The following is a 17,485-nucleotide window of genomic DNA, read 5'->3' on the forward strand; positions in this document are numbered from 1 at the left end:
CACCTCACTCATTTTACCAGTTTAACAGACTCACTATCACAGAAGAGAACATAGAACAATGCCAAATACATGAAAAACAAAAACACTTCAGTTGAGAAGTAGTAGTCACTAGCCTCTGGTTCCCATCGTGATTCGCCTTGGCCGTCCAATTGTAGTCTTCTGTTGTCCAGAGCCAGCCACTGTTTCTATTTTAACAATTGAAGAATACACAAACAAACCATACAAGCAATATAAAATGACAATGCCTTTTTTTTTTTTTTTTACCCTGCCTAACTACGCCAAAATGTGGTACCTGCCATGCAGTATACCTTATTTTAAGTCTGACTACGCCACCCCCTGATGATGGGCAGGAGGAACCCCAACTCTTTCTGTGAATGTAGTGTGGCTAATAATACGTTTATCCCCGCAAAGGGACAATCAACAAAAGGCAGAAATGTAAATGTACTCCAAATTTATTACATTAGTACAAAAGATGTAGAAAAGTTATTTAAAACCAATCTTAAAAATACTGTGATAAATGACTGGTGGATTTTTTCCTCAATCTAGGAAGGTCGGATCAGCCAATGCAAAACCCCTGCTCAGGAGGCCCCTGGGGAGACAGAAACAGGAGACAGCCACCCAACACCAGTCGAAGCATGCAACACAACAGGCACTACACACTTAAGATCTTTATATACCACTACAAAATATCACACCGTGTTGCAGTTATAAGTACACACCAATACAGTGTCTCTCCCAGTGTGGTCCCCGGAAGAGAAGGGGCAAAGCATCAGTGTGGATCCGGCCTTGTACAAGGATAACCTATGTAGAAGACATAGTTAGAGAGGAGAATCACCAGCATAAATGGCAACACTTAGTCAAAATAAGAAATACTATGAATGTAGCACATGAGTGACAAAATTATGAATAACCAAACAAACAAAGAAAAAAATCAAACAACAGGAAGCAATAAAGAAATGCCTATTAATTACAGGAAAACAGTGGCTGGCCTGGTCCCTTTTCAAAAGAAACCAAGCATGTTAGTTACCAACCTCAATAAACAACAGTGTCAACTAAAACATAACTAGAAAATATCGGCCTACTTTTCAGTATGCTCAACTGTCCCACAGCGCATTAACACATGCAGAGAAAAGGTGAACGTTCCGTTGCTACAGACAGAGAAAGCCGTTAAAACATGTTTCAATGCAGGTATAAAACATTCAATGGTAAATGTACATATTGAGGCATTTACCAGTGCAGCTCAGCAGCTCAAGTCACACTGGAGGTGATCGCATAAATGTCAAAACTCCATGCAGAAGCCTGTGTCCTCCGTGAAGAGTAGACACGTGCTTCTAGAATTACCCTAATCAAATAAAATAAATAAGTATTAAAATTCAATGGCAGTGATTAAACATGCTCTGCAAATGACCAATTTTACCTGCATGAAAAAGGGAGCCCAACTCACACAACAGTATCTAGCCTCAACACGAAAGAGTCTGCCTTGCAGCCAGCAAACATTTATCACTTCCTGATTAGTCATGTGACCTTACAACGGATCACATGATTGATTGAGTGAATGTGATACAGCTGTGTTGTATGCCTGCCTAGATCCCCACATCTCACTAAAATTTGTTTGTCATTGAATAAATATGACAACTACTGTGTTCAACAGGTCATCAAATCAGGACAGTGAGAGGATATTCAGGAGGAAACGTCATTATAAACTACAAATATGAGATTCAAGAAGAGAATCTTGTGATAGACGTCTGTAAAACTGCAGATCAGTGTTTTACTGTAATAAACACTAACAGAAGAGCAGAATGGAAACATGACAGACGATTCTCCGTTCATGATGACAGATCTGCAGGACTCTTACTTCTGTTTATCAGAGATCTGAATGAGAACGACTCTGGAGAATATAAGATTATAGTCAAAGTTTCTGAAGATTACAGTTTCTTCTCTGAGTTTAATCTGGACATTAAGAAGGGTGAGCTGCTTTCAGTCATTTATGCATTATTTGACAGAATCCATGAATATATCTGGTGATTGTAACATTGCTGCACTTTATCTGGATCTTAAACAGAGGATTGTTGTGTGAAGAGCATCAGTCTATCAGCTTCTGCAGGAGGATCTGTGAACATCAACTGCAAATACCCACAATCCCACATTCATGATGTGAAGTTTCTGTGCTGGAGATCTGGAGCTGATCTCTGTGCTAAAGAGACGTCTGTGAATGAGAGCAGAAGATGGAGGGATGAGGGAAAGATCCGGCTGTATGATGACAGAGAACAGCAGCTCCTGACGGGAAGCATCAGTCATGTGACTGAAGAAGATTCAGAATACTGGTGTGGAGTTCAGTCTGATCAAGGACACCAGATCTTCATCACACGAGTCCTGATCAGCATTACAGGTACAGATGCAGATCACTGTGTGTCGTGTGTCATGTTTGCAGCTGATTCTGTTTAAGCAGGTTTAACCACAGGTTTTAATTTGGATGTTCTTTCTGTTCAACAAAGCAAAACCACAAACAGTTAAAAAGAGGAAGAATAAAAACAAACTACAGTTTGTATGTTTGTAGTTTATGAAGGTAAAAGTGCAGCTTTGTGTAAAACAATGATGCTGTTCTGAACAATAAGAAACTACACTGCTGTGAGTCCTTTTACCACACTTTTACTATAGTTAATGCATTACCTTGTTCACATTTCTTCTGAAGCCCATTGAGGTAGAGGCTTCAGTTTCTGGGGCAGGTTGTGAAATCCTACAATAAAAGAGATAATAAAAGAGCCAGTTACTTAATTATGAGACTCAAATGTGTGTCATAATATAAAGCCCAGTGCATTCACCTCAGCAACTGTCTCAGAACACACAGACAGAGTGTCTTCATCATTTGCTTCACCCTATAAATAAAAGTAGGCCAGTGTAAAGCATTACTGTTATAAAACAGGTCATGGTGTTCTGTCTGCTGCATACTGACCTCTGTGTGGGAGACTGTGCATGTGTGCTGGCTTCAACAGGGACACTGTATTTCCCTCTACTGCAGAACATACAGTCAGCCATATCTAACACTAAAAATTAGTAATGCATTGCACACACACACCCAGTGTTACTTGCTCCGAGGAGCCAGCACCAGGGTCAGATTGTACAGCACCTGTAAACCCATCCATAATCGGCCGTCCCTTATTGCTACTCAGAACAACTCCTCCGCCAGTGTATTCTGGAGGAGTGGCCCTACACCGGCTTTCTGAATTTCACACTTTTTTTGTTTGTTTGCTGCAAGCAAGTGTTTGTGAAATGTTCACAAAAATAATAAAAGGTTGTGGTAAATACTCACCACTTTGAATTATATTTTTATATTTTGACTTGATCTGCTGGCAAGAACGTTTGGAGTTGGGGTTGCATCTAAAAATCAGTGAATATCAATCTTTATTAGGATGTAATAGCCTATACATTCACATTTTACATACATACACACACACACACACACACACACACACACACACATACAGTTTATATACACATATCACATATATACACATATACACACACACACACACATATATATATATATATATATATATATATATAATCTAGATTAATCTCACTGTAATCTTGGAATTAATCTAGATTAATCTAGACTAAAATGGCTCATTTGAATTCTGCCGAAGGCATTCAGAATATGTGTGCTACCCAAATAATGACTAAGGGGCTGTTTACACCTGGCCACTTCATGCGTTTTCTCAGATGGGATAGCTATCCAATCATGAAGAGACCAGGTGTAAATGCCCTCCGAGACGGATTTGAATCCGATCACTCAAACCACTTCAGGAGGTGGTCTGAGACGCTTTCCAGACGAAACTGGACAAGTGTAAACGCATGTGGTTGTTGAAACCGCATATGTAAATTGTACTCCTCCCAAAAATGCTAAAAAAATAAATGTGTGAGAGCGTGTTATAGGCTATATGTAATGTTATAGCCAGATATGACGACGCTACTGCAACACGCATCACCGCAGATGAGCAACTGAGCATCTCTTCATTAAGCCAACGTGCAAACTAATGCAAATCAAAGTGAAAGTAAGTCACAGACGCTTAACACACAATCATCATCATTAAAAGTAAAGAAACGAAATGATCTTACCAGGGCTGTTACTGCTCTCTCTTATTGCGGACTTTGATTTAGAAATTTTAGCTGATTATCAATAAAATGCAGCTCATATCTGTTGCTTTCGGTGACGTGCACTCCATTAAATCTGCAGCGCTGGAATTGAAGATCGGATTTAAATCGGTTTCGCAAAAACACATTTATGTGACCAGGTGTAAATGAATCGTTTTGATAAATCAGATAGCTCCGATCTGAGAATCTGAGAAAAAAAAATTTCCATGAAGCAAACCTGGCGGCTTCATAGCATCCATGTTAGCACGTCACGTTTGATGTGGTAATTTAACAGTAGGCATACACACAGGTTCGAAGCCCCCTACAGTGCAATTTGGCTAGGTATACATCCATGCCAAAATATCAAGGTGAAAGTCATCATAGCTTGCGTAGTATAGACCCAGCTCCCAACCCAACTTTGAGAATAGATTAAAGTAACACTAAGTAACTTTTCAACCTTCATAATATATTTCCCAAATCCTTGTGATGGTACATCGACTTAAAATAGGTTGAATGACACGTCTGCCATAGCCTGATGGGGTTTGTATAGTTTTTAATCATACTTTTAAACTTCGGGGTTCGGGTAGTAACCCCCGTGCACAAAAAGAACTACAAAATTCGACTGCTTTACGGCATAGGCGACCTCACTTCCCCCAACACGTCCTCAAATGCTGTTGGACTTGTAAGTATATTGCTTATATTGTATATCACTCGGACAAGCACCTGGCGTTCTTGTTGATGGATTAGTAGACATCTTCGGAGCCTAGCTGTGCTTGTTCGATGTCCGACGATTTGTAACGCGTTGTGTTTATTCCCCAATCGAACTCGTGTAACTGTCTGTCACACGTTCTACCGTCCACAGCATTACTTGATAGACAAAAATAGGACAAGAATGAGCCTCAAACAGAAACAATCCGCTTACGGTGTGTTCGAGGCACACGTACAATACAGACTGCCGACAGTTAAACAGGGCGCGCGCAGCTCTTAAAGGGGCCACACCTTATTTCCACTCGTTACAGCTTCTATCCGACTGAACAGGGACCGGTATACAGGGGCATCAGGCTCAGGATCAGTGAGTGAAGAGACTGCTCTGCGTGAGTGGTATTTACGACAGTAACGTTAAATACAAGTAGTCCACAGCGACTCTAGGGGTCGTTGTTTGACCAAAACGGAAATCCTACATAGTGGGGCTTTAACGGCGATAAGAGTCTCACGTTAACGCAGCACGTTAACGCCGATAACGGCCCACCACTAATATATATATATATTTATATATATATACATACACACACACACACACACACACACACACACATAAATACAAATGTTTTATAAATTAACACATGAACACACACTTTTCATTTTAGCATTTAATACAATTATGATTATATACATCATTTTACATTAATGGCCTATAGAATGCATTTGTTTAACTTGCGCATTAACGCAATCAGCAATCTTCCTCCAAGACTGTTCTCTTGCTTTGGCAGCAGAGACAGTGTTACTGCGTGCTTGAAAGACACATTCTTAGTATTTCAATTCAATTCAATTCAAATTTATTTGTATAGCGCTTTTCACAATACATATTGTTTCAAAGCAGCTTTACAGAAAGTGCATTTCAGAAATGTACATAGAGAAATACAGTTAGTTAATCATGTATTGATTTAGGGCATAAACATATCGCCAGCGTCGAGTCGTCTCTTCACGGGCTTCGAGTTGTCTCTTCACGGGCTTCAAGTCGTCTCTTCACGGGCTTCGAGTCGTCTCTTCACGGGCGTCGAGTCGTCTCTTCACGGGCGTCGAGTCGTCTCTTCACGGGCGTCGAGTCGTCTCTTCACGGGCGTCGAGTCGTCTCTTCACGGGCGTCGAGTCGTCTCTTCACGGGCGTCGAGTCGTCTCTTCACGGGCGTCGAGTCGTCTCTTCACGGGCGTCGAGTCGTCTCTTCACGGGCGTCGAGTCGTCTCTTCACGGGCGTCGAGTCGTCTCTTCACGGGCGTCGAGTCGTCTCTTCACGGGCTTCGAGTCGTCTCTTCACAGGCTTCGAGTCGTCTCTTCACGGGTGTTGGGGCATCTGTAGTTTCCATGGGAGGCTGGATACAAACTGGAACTGACGATCTGTATTTACCTCGGGACTAGCGTCCCGAGATAACAACAGAAAAGCAGATGGGAAATAATTAGCGTAGCTGCTGTTCATAATATTAATGCATTCAATATGATTCAACTGTAGTATAAAAGGTAAGTATTATGTGAATGCTTGGCTAAAGAGATGCGTCTTTAATCTAGTTTTAAACTGGGACAGCGAATCTGAGCCTCGAACAATATCAGGAAGGCCATTCCAGAGTTTAGGAGCTAAATGTGAAAATGCTCTCCCTCCTTTAGTGGACTTAGATATCCTAGGAATGACCAGAAGCCTCGAAATTAGTGATCTTAAAGAGCGCGATGGATTGTAGGGCGATAGAAGTTCCGTTAAATACAGGGGAGCTAAACCATTTAGGGCTTTATAGGTCAGTAGTAATACTTTGTAATTGATACGGAACTTTATAGGTAACCAGTGTAGAGACGATAGAATTGGTGTTATATGATCATATTTTCTTGATCTAGTAAGAACTCTAGCGGCTGCATTTTGCACTAACTGTAGCTTGTTTATTGAGGATGCAGGACAACCAGCTAATAAAGCATTACAGTAATCTAGTCTCGAGGTCATGAATGCATGAGCTAACTTTTCTGCATCAGAAACAGATAGCATATTACATAGCTTAGCAATGTTTCTAAGGTGGAAAAAGGCTGTTCTTGTAACATATGAAATATGATTTTCAAAAGACAAGTTGCGGTCTAATATAACACCCAGGTCTTTTACTGTAGAGGATAAAGTAGCAGGACATCCTTCTAAATTAAAGTTGTATTGTAAGAGGACTAATAAGTTATACCTCCGTTTTATCTGAATTTAATAGCAGAAAATTACACGTCATCCAGTATTTTATATCTTTAACACACTCTGTCAATTTAGATAATTTATTGTTTTCATCTGGTCGTGATGAAATATATAATTGAGTGTCATCCGCATAACAGTGGAAATTAATTCCATGTTTTCTTATAATATTACCAAGTGGCAGCATGTATATTGAGAATAGCAGAGGGCCTAACACAGATCCTTGCGGCACTCCATAGTTTACTGGAGTTATGATCGATTTTTCCCCATTTAAACAGACAAAATGGTAACGGTCTGATAAGTACGATCTGAACCAGTTTAATGCCTGTCCCTGAACACCAGTGTAGTTTTGTAGTCGATCTAAGAGTATTTTGTGATCTACAGTGTCGAACGCAGCACTAAGATCGAGTAAAACTAGTATTGAGATACAGCCTTGGTCAGAAGCTAGAAGTAAATCATTTGTCATTTTAACGAGCGCAGTTTCTGTGCTATGGTGCAGTCTGAATCCTGACTGAAATTTTTCATAGATATCATTTTCTTGCAAGAAAGAGCCCAGTTGAGCGGTGTTGTAAAGTTTTTCTTTCTTCAAAGCAGACCAGGAGACGTTGGGATCACGTTCAAACAGAAGAGTTTCTTTATTTGAGCGCGGCTGCGGTTTCGTCCAACATAATCTAAAGTATATCAATTTACATGGTGTCTTATAGGCATTTTAGGAGGAGGGACTTGTGAAGGTGGAGACAAATTCACACAAAGCATGTAAATGAGTATACAGGTTAAGGTAATACCCTAGACTGTGAGGGTCTGGCCAATCCAAATTCAAGAAGAGCCATTTGGGTCCGAAAGCCATTTGCAGAACAAAAGGTGAGATTCTCAGTGAATCATTCGTGTGCTAATCCCATCAGTCTGAGTGAAACTGAGGCTTCAAGAGCCATTTACAGACAATAAGGAGAAAACAGGAAAGGCAACTTTGCTGAGCAGAATCATTATCTTACCCTTAAACACTAAATACAATATTCTTTACCGTGATGTTATGTAAGGAAGCATATTTGAAATAGATTCTTAAATTTGAATCCTTCAGTGGACACAACTTTTTCTAGTATTTTAGACATAAATGGAAGATTTGAAATCTGTCTGTAATTTGCTAGATTATTATGATCTAATTGTGGTTTCTTAATGAGAGGTTTTATAACTGCCAACTTGAATATTCTTGGAACATGACCTAAAGATAAAGACGAGTTAATAATATTGAGAAGAGGCTCTGCCACTACAGGTAACACTTCTTTCAGTAGCTTAGTGGGTATTGGATCTAATAAACATGTTGTTGTTTTAGATGAAGTGATGAGTTTATTTAACTCTTCCTGTCCTATAGTTGTAAAGCGCTGTAGTTGTTCTTGAGGGATAATTGAGGCTGAATCATAAGACACCATTAAAGATTGTACATTTACAATTGTGTTTTTGATGCTTTCTATTTTCTCAGTGAAGAACTTCATGAAATCATTACTACTGAACTGTAACGGAATATTTTGCTCAGGTAACGTCTGTTTATTTGTTAGTCTCGCCACGGTGTTAAATAAAAACCTTGGATTATTTTGGTTATTTTATATTAGTTTGCGGAGGTGCTCAGCCCTGGCCGCTTTTAGGGCCTTTTTATAACGTGACATACTGTCTTTCCACGCGATTCTAAAGACCTCTAAATTAGTTTGTTTCCATTTACGCTCTAAATTACGAGTTTCTTTCTTGATAACATGCGTAGCACTGTTGTACCATGGTGCTTTCGTTTTCTCTCTAACCTTTTTTAATCTAATTGGTGCAATGATGTCTAATGTACTAGAGAAAATGGTGCTCATAGTGCTAGTCATTTCCTCTAGTTCATCTGTTTGTTTGGGTTCACTGAGCAACTGAGATAGATCAGGTAAGCTATTTGAGAATCTATCTATAGTGGATGGAAGGATTGTTCTGCCTGGTCGATAACGTGGCGCAACATGACAAATTTCAGCAGTACGTAGTATGCCAGTGACCATGTAATGGTCAGTGACTTCATCACTTTGCGGTATAATATCTATATCGGTTGGATTGGTTCCATGTGATATAATTAAATCGAGTGTATGATTAAGATGATGAGTTGGTCCGGTGACGTTTTGCTTGACCCCAAAGGAGTTTAATAAATCTGTAAACGCAGCCCCTAACGCATCATTTGTGTTATCTACATGTATGTTAAAATCTCCAACAATTAATGCTTTATCGACATTGACCAATAGATCTGAGAGAAAGTCTGCAAACTCTTTTAGGAAATCAGCGTAAGGCCCTGGCGGTCTATATACAGTAGCCAAGGCTAGAGATAATAGGGATCTTACATCTAAGAGAGTAACATTTAGCGCAAGTACTTCAAACGAATTAAACCTGTGACCTGTTTTCTGGGTAACATTAAGAATATCTCTGTAGATTGTTGCAACACCACCGCCACGACCAATCAGACGGGGCTCATGCTTATAACAGTATCCTGGTGGATGAGACTCATTAAGACCGAAATAATCATTTGGTTTAAGCCAGGTTTCAGTAAGGCAAAGTACATCGAAGCTATTATCTGTGACCATTTCATTTACAATAACCGCCTTAGGTGTGAGTGATCTAATGTTTAGGAGACCTAGCTTTATAAATTGTTTTTGTACACTAATATTGAGATTTTCTGGTTTAATCACAATTAGATTTTTCCTAGATTCTACAGTAGATTTAATGTTTGACCTCACTAAACGAGGAATAGACACAGTTTCAATATAATGTTCTACATTGGTACTTATATCAATTAAGTTTGGACAGCAAAGAGTGTGATTTGGACTTTGACTTACTAGTCATATGGTGTGTAGCGTCTTGGAGATGTTGTCCGACAGAATAGCCGCTCCGCTCCTAGTATTTCTGAAGAATAAACTATATATAGCTCTCGCTCTATCCATATCGAACACTATTGGTTGTTCGGTGCCAACGTCACTCTTTTATGTGCATGCGCGCATGGAGTAATCATAGCTGAAAGGTCCCATATTGTACATCTTTCTGAAGTTTTATTTTAGGTTTTGATGTCCTTAAGAATATGTATTTGTGGCATAAGTACCAAAAATCTCAATATATATTTTACAGCTCCTTTCTCAAGAGCTCTGCCAAGAACAGGTCGATTTTGGCCCGTCTACTTAATATCCATGAGCCCTTCTTCTGATTGGCCTGTTGTTTTCTGAGTGACCCACCATTGGTGGGGGTGAGACTGAAGGCGGTAACTGAGTATTTCTGACGTCACATTTATACAGGAGTCACAACGGCTCGTGAAAAGGCACAGCTACTTTATGCAGGCTGTGTGCATGTGTCTGTGGATCGACTGTTGTGAAACTTAAATGGTAGTTACATAACCCCTAGACCTAGACCCTAGACTATAATGTATGGTGGAATAGCACTTATGGGAGTACTTCGACTCGGCGCAAGAGGATCAGGTGTGACTTTTTACTGCGCAGAGTCGAAGTACTCCCATAAGTGCTAATCCGCCATACATTATAGTTATCCTTTTTAACCCGCTTAGAAAAGCACCACATTTTATTTTGTGTCACCATACTTGGTCGTATAACTACTCGTGTAACTGTTTTTAAATAGGGAAAACGTTGATGTGTTTGGTCACTTCTAAATTCATTGCTGTTAGATACCATTGAATATACTGGGCTAAGCTAAGTGGATCAAAGTGTCACCGCGAGCCAGAGCGATTAAGTGCACGCACTGAGATGAGAGAGGTATGTATCAACTCGTCTTAGTTAAGGGAATAACAGTTTAATATGAGAAAACGGTGGAGTATCCCTTTAGGGATCAAAGCCTGAGTTGACAGAGAAAGTTAATGAGCTGCGTCATGGAAAGCCTGATTGCATCGGTTTGGTTTTGTCAACTCAAAACCAATCCTGTAACCTGAGTTTGTTCAACTACCTTCATGGTACAGGCCCCAGATGGAGAACAGAACCAAACAGGGAGAATAAACACACAAGAACTAATGAGATAATTAACAGGACAGGTGAATGAAATCATTAATCAGACACACTGGGAAACTGGGTCAAATGATAAGCACAGGCAGAGCAGAACCAAAACACCTGCAACAGAACATTCCCCTAAACGAGAACAATGAGCTAAAGTGTCTTAAAGAAATGGAAAAGCGTGTTTTGAGTGTCTGTTCTACTGTATGTAAGTATTTATATAATCCCTGTAGTAGTGTATGATATTTATAGCTGAAGGTGTAGTATGATCATAGGCGGGATGTTTGCCTCATGTAGTTCTCAGTTTGAGGTTTATAAAAATCAAAGTATATCAAGATTTTCCAATTATAAAAAAGGAAAATGAATGGGGTTTATGGAGTTTTTAGAGCTTGAGAATGTACATACTGTTTGTCACAAATAATCTCTATTTTTAGAGCAAAGAACAACAACACCACCTTTGTCATCTTCATCATCTTTATCATCATCATCTTCTTCATCATCTAAACCATCATCATCATCATCTTCATCTCTGATCATCGGTGTGACTGTGATTCTGCTTCTGCTCATCATTGTATTCATGTTATGTATAGTGACTCTCTACAAGAAGCATCAGACTCGAGGTAAGCCAGCTAACAATGTTTTCAGAAGTTTAGAAGTTTATCATAGTCATTTATTTGTCAGAATAATGTTTATAGTTGTTTGCCAGTCGATTACATTGTTGTCTGTGGAATGAGTGAATAGAAAGATGTTGCTTCCCCCTGCTGGTCACAACTAGTCAATGCAAGTCTGATATATTTAGTATCAATGTGAATTATTATTGTCATTATTTATGATTATGTTTAAAGTACTATGTTTGTTTTACAGACCCCGATTCAGCCTCTAAAATATCTGAACCTGGAACAGAAAACAGTGAAGCGGTGTGTAAAGTCAGATTGTTGATAAGAATGTGTTTGAATGAATGACCTTCATCAAAAGCTGTAAATAATATCTCTTTCTGTTCTCAGGTTCCTCAACCGCTGTATGAGGAGATTAAAGACACCAGACTTCACATTGACTGCACAACCACCCAGTTACCCATAATACCCTCTGATTCTTCTAACACTGTTTATGATGCTCCACAATTACCCATAAAACCCTCTGATACTACTACAGTTTATGCTACTGTTTAATACATGTTACGGAGTGATTTGACCATTTTTTTAGATTTTTATTTTTATTTGCTCAATATACTTAAAAAATGTTTTATGTTTTTGTGTATAACTAAAGATAATTGTTCTTTTGCAACAATAAAGTTATTATTTTAACATCAAATCTCATTGGAAAGTAATGTTCTTGTTCTTGCAAACTCAGCAGCTCAAGTCTGTCCAGATGAAGCACTTAATGATCATTAATTATCAGTTGATTTATGTAATGTGTTTCATTGTCATACGCAGCTCTTGATGGTCAGTTATTCAGATGAGAACAGAAGATCGTCTGAACAGACAGTGAATGTGTGTGTCGTGATGAATCAGTCATTCTGCAGATCAGCTGCTGTCCGTGGTGCTGAACATCACCTGAACACTAGAGGGAGCCGCTTGAGACTCACACTTCAATTTCTCCTTCATAAGTTTCACTTTCATTTGTTTGTGGTTTCCAGAAGGTTTTGATCTGATTTGTTTCATATGCCATTCAAGCAAAACTAGGTCGGAAAACGCAACAGATTGTGAGTTTATTAATGCAAATTCGCTTATTTATTAAATGACATTAGAACTGAAATTAAGTCAATTCTTAGCAATTCTTAGTACTTTTGTGTATAATGTTTAATGAATTCAGATCCCAATGTTAGCTAATATTTTCAACAGCAATGACACCTTTATCTTTTTCCAAGTTTTTTTTTTTTTTTTTTTTACAGGTGTGTCTTCGGGCTGATTTTAGCATCAATCGTAATGCTCTGTTATTCATCTATTGTTTCAAATGACTCCACATATACAATAGGAGAATAGAGGGTTCGACAAAGACGATTATCAAATGACACTAAACATGGTGAATTCAAATGAAACACAAATATCATCATTTAAACCTCTGGTAATTCTCAGTAAGAACTTCTGTAGATGTCTGACAGAAATATTCTGTAAATATTAATGTGATTAAGAGGAACATAAGTGGTTCAGTGGTTCCAGACACACACAGACAGAAGTTCACCGGCTTTATCATCTGGGATTAGAATTTAACCCCTCTGTTTGTGTTAATAGGAGAGGAGATGCCCTGTTGAAATGTTCACTGTCTGCCTCTGAAGAGTCCCTTTTTGTTTTGTCGACTTCGAATCTGCTGCAGCCCTGCAACCCACCTGTATTGTGAGAAGTGCACGTCCCCCTGCAACAACTGTGAGAATTGTATACTGTTGAAGTGCACGTCAATTCCTGAAATGAGAGACAGCACTTGTATGGAAGTAAAATAATGTCAAATGTTTTTGAAATAAAAAAGCCTGTCACTTGAAAAAAATAGGCATTGTATTAACCATGCTTGCATTTTAATGCACTGTATTTTTAGGGCTTGCATTTTTATGGGCTGAAATTCAACATGGTTGAATATTTAAGCTGTGAATATTTCAATTAAAAACATTTCAAACACATTTTCATTATTAAAAATTCAATAATCCATATTCACCTTTCATATTTCACTTCCAAAATATTCAAACTGTTTAAAAATACAACCTATAATATTCAACAGGCAATTTTCGGTCCATTTTATTTTGCTTTGCAAATTCGCTTCCACAAATTCAGTGGTTCAAATTCGACAGTAAATTCAACATTGACATCCAGGAACTGCAGGAAAAGCAGTAGATTACCGAGCATACTCTCCATCTGCTGTTAGTCAACCTCACCAGCAGGGGGTGCAAAAGCACTTGTTGTTGACGAAGACCAGACCAACAGTTAGAGTAAGCCATTCATTCATAAAACTCATTTACAGCAATGTAAGTGTATTTGTGATTATTATGACGGCTGTTTTATGTTAAATTCAGTGCCTTCATGGTTACTTTTCCTGTGTAGCCTACATGCATCTTTCTCTACCGTGAACGAGATTATAATGTTATTCCCCGATGCGGATATCCAATGTTACATTTTTGAGGTTGACATATATTTCTCTTGGTTGTTTAGTTGCCTTAACTTTATATTGTGGTGATGTGCTGCATGCAGGCTATTAGGGTTTCCCTCAATACTTCAGGATTCCCCTGCTGGACATAAAACGCTTAACGTAGAACGACTTAAAGTCATAAAACCAACTGTAACGTGTTCATGTAGTGTCAGGCATAATGCGCACCCTTTGGATTTTTGATATTTATTCAAATAAATTGAAGTTTGCTATTGAAGTTAGAAACGTGTATGCCAATGTTTTATGCAACTTTAGAGACAGTCCCTAAATGTGCGAATGTCCAATGTCAAACCAATTTCACATTTAGTCATTTAGCAGACGCTTTTATCCAGAGTGATTTACAGTTAAACTAACAATAGGAGGACAACAATATGCAAGTGCTATGACAGTTTAAGCTAATGCAATACACGTAGGCATACTATATATATAGAGAGAGAGAGAGAATAGAATAGAAGAGAAGAGAAAGTGTTAGTATTAATTGATCAAGTGTTGATTTTATGCCAGTATATCACGAAATGCTCAGCATGAAACTTTGTGCGTTAAGTTAATATTCTGAGTCCATCTGCTTGTCTGTATATAGCCTACAGCCCCAATAAGGTGTGAGTTTGGTATTTCATATCACTGTATTAGTCCATTAAGCTACATTAAGCGTTTTGCCCCGACGGAAGGGGAATCCTTGAGTATGATGAGGTATTGAGGGAACCGATTATAATCCTGTTCATGGTAGAGAAAGCTGATAAGCATGTAGGCTACACAGGGAAAGTAACAATAAAGTTATTGAATGAAACATAAACACAGCTTTTGTGTCTTAATCATCTTTTCCGTATATATACTGACACAGATAATCATTTTCATTTGAATGAATGACTTGCTCTAACTGTTGCTGGTCTTCATCAACAACATGCGCTTTTGCACCCCCTGCTGGTGAGATTGACTAAGAGCAGATAAAGATTATGCTCGGTAATCTACTGCTTTTCCTGCAGTTCCTGGACGTCAATGTTGAATTTACTGTCGAATTTGAACCACTGAATTTGTGGAAGCGAATTTGCAAAGCGAAATAAAATGAACAGAAAATTGCCTGTTGAATATTATAGGCTGTATTTTTAAACAGTTTGAATATTTTGGAAGTGAAATATGAAAGGTGAATATGGATTATTTAATTTTTAATAATGCAAATGTGTTTGAAATGTTTTTAATTGAAATATTCACAGCTTAAATATTCAACCATGTTGAATTTCAGCCCATAAAAATGCAAGCCCTAAAAATACAGTGCATTAAAATGCAAGCATGGTTAAAGGAGCCGTATGTAAGATTGTGGCCAAAACTGGTACTGCAATCACTTTCAAATTACTGTAGGTGTAAAAAGTACTCAAAAATGTTACTCAAGTGAAAGTACAAGTACTGAGGGAAAATTTTACTCAATTAAAAGTAAAAGTATCTGGCCAGAATCGTACTCGAGTAAAAGTAAAAAAGTACCACATTAAAATTGTACTTGAGTATTAAAGAAGTAAAAGTAACAGCAATAATGTAAACTAGAGATTCTTGTTTAAGCTTTTAATCTCTAAAATCATGAAGTGAATGAACCACATACAAGGTTTTATCCTGCTTTAGAACTGTTTGTATTTAATTGTATTTATTTATCAAACTATAAGACTACTATCTAATGCCAGTATGCAACATTTTTTAAACAATCCACTAAACATGCTTTTACCACTAAAAGAAAAGAATTCGCTAAGGTACGGCCACGGGTGCTCTTGATCCTGTGGCTGATTTTGGACTGTGTTCGCAGCTGAATCACGTTCTTCCTCCATTTTCTTCCACTGATTGACCATAGACAGTATAAGAAATGGACACAGCGACCCCATAGATTTCAACAGAGAAAAGTGAAGCAAATTAGAAGCACTCACTTCCTGATGGCTGAGCGTACTGCGCAGACTCAAACTGAGCTTGATGGCGTAGATGTGACGTGAGCAACCTGTCTGACCGTTGTAAGTCTTCTAGTAGCTGTGCCAAGAGAAATCTAACTTGCAGAAAACAGAGAGTGTGAGTAGGAGCTGTCCATGAGCTAGGAGCAGGAGCAACTTTATGACTCTCTATGGGCTTCTCCCTTGACTTTATGCCTCCACGTCCCCCCAATTGACTGTGAGCTTCTCCTCCTGTCTATACGGTAATTTCCAGAGAGTCGCGTGGTTATGATGCAATTGTTAGCCTATTTTTACAAAAACTGCTTCTAAGGGGCCATAATGTAAGATACAAGGTAATGGAGCCTTTTATACATTTTCGTGTTTCTTTAGAAATAAATAATGGACAAATGGAGTCTTTAAACGTCTCAGATGTAAAGTTATTCGCTGTCAAAGTGATGCCAAAATGAATGGGAGTCAATGGAATGCTAACAGCAGGTGATGGCTCGTTAGCCAATGGCGGCCCCCGGGGGTGGTACGCTTTTAGGCTGCTGGATTGACCCATAGACAGTATATAAACTGGACACAGCAACCCAATTGGATTCAACGGAGGCAAGTGAAGTCAATTAGAAGCACAAACTTCCTGATGGTCGAGCGTACTGCGCAGACTCAAACTGAGCTTGACGACGTAGATGTGACGTGAGCAACCCGTCTGTCTTCTAGTAGCTGTGCCGAGAGAAATCTGAATCACTCCCTTCCGAAACTTGCAGAGACGGAGAGTGTGAGTAGGAGGTGTCCATGAGCTGGAGCAGGAGAAACTTTTGCTAAGTATTCTGATTAATTATTTTGTCATTTTGCCTCCACGTCCCCCCGATTGCCCGCGAGCTTCTCCTCCTGTCCATACGGTAATCTCTCTACTGTGCGACAGAGAGTCGCGTGGTTATGACGCAATCGTTAGCCTATTTTTACAAAAACTGCTTCTACGGGGCCATAACATAAGCTACAAGGTAATGGAGCCTTTTATACATTTTCTTGTTTCTTTAGAAATAAATAGTGGACAAATGGAGTCTTTAAACGCCTCAGATGTAAAGTTACTCGCTGTCAAAGTGACGCCAAAATGAATGGGAGTCAATGGGATGCTAACAGCAGGTGATGGTCCGCTAATCAATGGTGGCGTCCGGGGAGGCTTCAATAAAATATGAAACAGTGCCCCCCTGGATTGACCCCCTGTGATTGACTGTTATAATTTCTCTCATTTCCAGGTCAAGGTGCTGTGCATTGTGGTAATAGATGCGACATGATGTCACTTCCAAATGACCAATGAACATGTCTGACCAATTTGGTGAAATGTGAAACCGAATCTCATTGGCAGAATAAATGACATTTAAATTAA

At 38.9% G+C, this 17,485-nt stretch overlaps 1 protein-coding gene and 1 long non-coding RNA gene across 3 annotated transcripts in view; one reads left to right on the forward strand and one right to left on the reverse strand.

The window, feature by feature from the left end:
• The window catches only part of LOC311279710 (uncharacterized protein), a 54,984-nt gene extending 42,706 nt beyond the window's left edge, over positions 1-12,278 (forward strand). Inside the window, exons 6-10 of the mRNA XM_084391389.1 lie at positions 1,652-1,966; positions 2,063-2,389; positions 11,494-11,679; positions 11,924-11,976; positions 12,064-12,278. Of these exons, the coding sequence (XP_084247515.1) occupies positions 1,652-1,966; positions 2,063-2,389; positions 11,494-11,679; positions 11,924-11,976; positions 12,064-12,228 (1,046 nt within the window). The 3' untranslated portion in view covers positions 12,229-12,278. The remainder of the gene's footprint in view (positions 1-1,651; positions 1,967-2,062; positions 2,390-11,493; positions 11,680-11,923; positions 11,977-12,063) is intronic.
• Positions 263-1,579, reverse strand: LOC311286113. Of its 2 annotated transcripts, none has more exons than XR_014626488.1 (3): positions 1,418-1,579; positions 1,232-1,342; positions 263-1,148 (listed from the first exon to the last, which is right to left on the reverse strand). It is a non-coding gene; the product is annotated as an uncharacterized lncRNA (long non-coding RNA). The 2 variants fall into 2 exon arrangements; XR_014626489.1 differs by having other exon boundaries at positions 271-1,148; positions 1,445-1,493.
• Positions 12,279-17,485: the final 5,207 nt, after the last annotated feature.

This window comes from Rutilus rutilus (assembly GCF_951802725.1).
Source record: "Rutilus rutilus genome assembly, chromosome: 2".
NCBI lineage: Eukaryota > Metazoa > Chordata > Actinopteri > Cypriniformes > Leuciscidae > Rutilus > Rutilus rutilus.